Source organism: Capsicum annuum, chromosome 4, assembly GCF_002878395.1.
Source record: "Capsicum annuum cultivar UCD-10X-F1 chromosome 4, UCD10Xv1.1, whole genome shotgun sequence".
NCBI lineage: Eukaryota > Viridiplantae > Streptophyta > Magnoliopsida > Solanales > Solanaceae > Capsicum > Capsicum annuum.
Window position 1 is genome coordinate 13,162,878 of NC_061114.1, and position 1,172 is coordinate 13,164,049.

The following is a 1,172-nucleotide window of genomic DNA, read 5'->3' on the forward strand; positions in this document are numbered from 1 at the left end:
TGTAAATAACGCATTTCTTTATGGAGAGTTGGATTGAGAATTATATATAGAGCAACCTCATGGATTTGTCTCTAAGTAGTTTCCAAGTCATGTTTGTCGGTTGAAGAAAGCTCTATATGGCCTCAAGCAAGCACCATGAGCTTGGTATGGTAGATTTGCTCAATACCTTATCTTTTGTGGTTTTAGAGTATCTGATTTAGATTCTAGTTTATTTATAAAATTAGAATCAAATGCATATCTCCTGATATTATTATACGTTGATGATATGATAATAACTGGAGATAATGAACTAGAAATTTCTAATCTAAGGAAAGACTTGTCTGTTCGTTTTGAGATGAAAAATTTGGGGAAAATTGGATGTTTTCTTGGTCTGGAAGTGGAAAAATCAGATCGAGGCTACTTTGTTTCTCAGAAAGGTTATGCGGAGAGTCTCTTAGAACGTTTCATCATGGGGGAGTCGAAAGAAAAGGCTACTTCAATGGAGCCAAATCTCAAGTTGAAAAAGAATGAAGGCGAGGCTTTGAAGGATGCGATAAAGTTCCGACAACTAGTTGGAAGTTTGATTTATCTGACTATCACAAGGCCAGAAATATCTGACTCTGTTGGTGTCTTTTCTCAATTTATGCAAAATCCAACAACTTCTCCTTTAAATGCCGCGAAGAGGATTTTGCGCTATGTGAAATTATCTCTTAGTCATGGACTTTGGTACAAGAGGTGTGATACTTTTTTATTGAGTGGATTCATTGATGCAAATTGGGAAGGTGATACACATGATCGTCGCTCGACTTCAGGTTACTGTTTTAGTACCGGGTCAGCAGTGGTGTCTTGGTGTAGCAAGAAGAAAGATGTTGTTGCTTTGTCTACCACCGAAGCTTAATATATTGCAGCAACCATGGCTGCACAAGAGTGCATTTGGTTGAAATGGCTAATCAATGATATGTACTATAAAGTAGACTATGATGTGCAAATCAAGTGTGACAACGAAAGTGCCATCAAACTTGCATCAAATCCAGTTTTTCACGCTCGAATGAAGCATATTGAGATCCGCCATCACTTTGTTCATGAGAAAGTCTTAAGTGAAGATATTGAACTGACAATTGTTCGCACCAACGCTCAAGTTGCAGATATATTCACTAAAGCTTTGGAGAAGTCTAAGTTTCAATACTTTCTAG

General features: G+C 37.4%; 1 protein-coding gene across 1 annotated transcript; it reads left to right on the forward strand.

Annotated features, from left to right (window-relative positions):
* Positions 1-265: 265 nt before the first annotated feature.
* On the forward strand, positions 266-877 carry LOC107869137 (secreted RxLR effector protein 161-like). The gene has a single exon (XM_016715702.1). The coding sequence runs from the start codon at positions 266-268 to the stop codon at positions 875-877; it is 612 nt and encodes a 203-aa protein (XP_016571188.1).
* The last annotated feature ends 295 nt before the right edge of the window (positions 878-1,172 follow it).

Bases quoted from the DNA above. Each gene is read 5' to 3' on its own strand.
- LOC107869137 (XM_016715702.1), top strand. From the start codon at position 266: ATGATAATAACTGGAGATAATGAACTAGAAATTTCTAATCTAAGGAAA.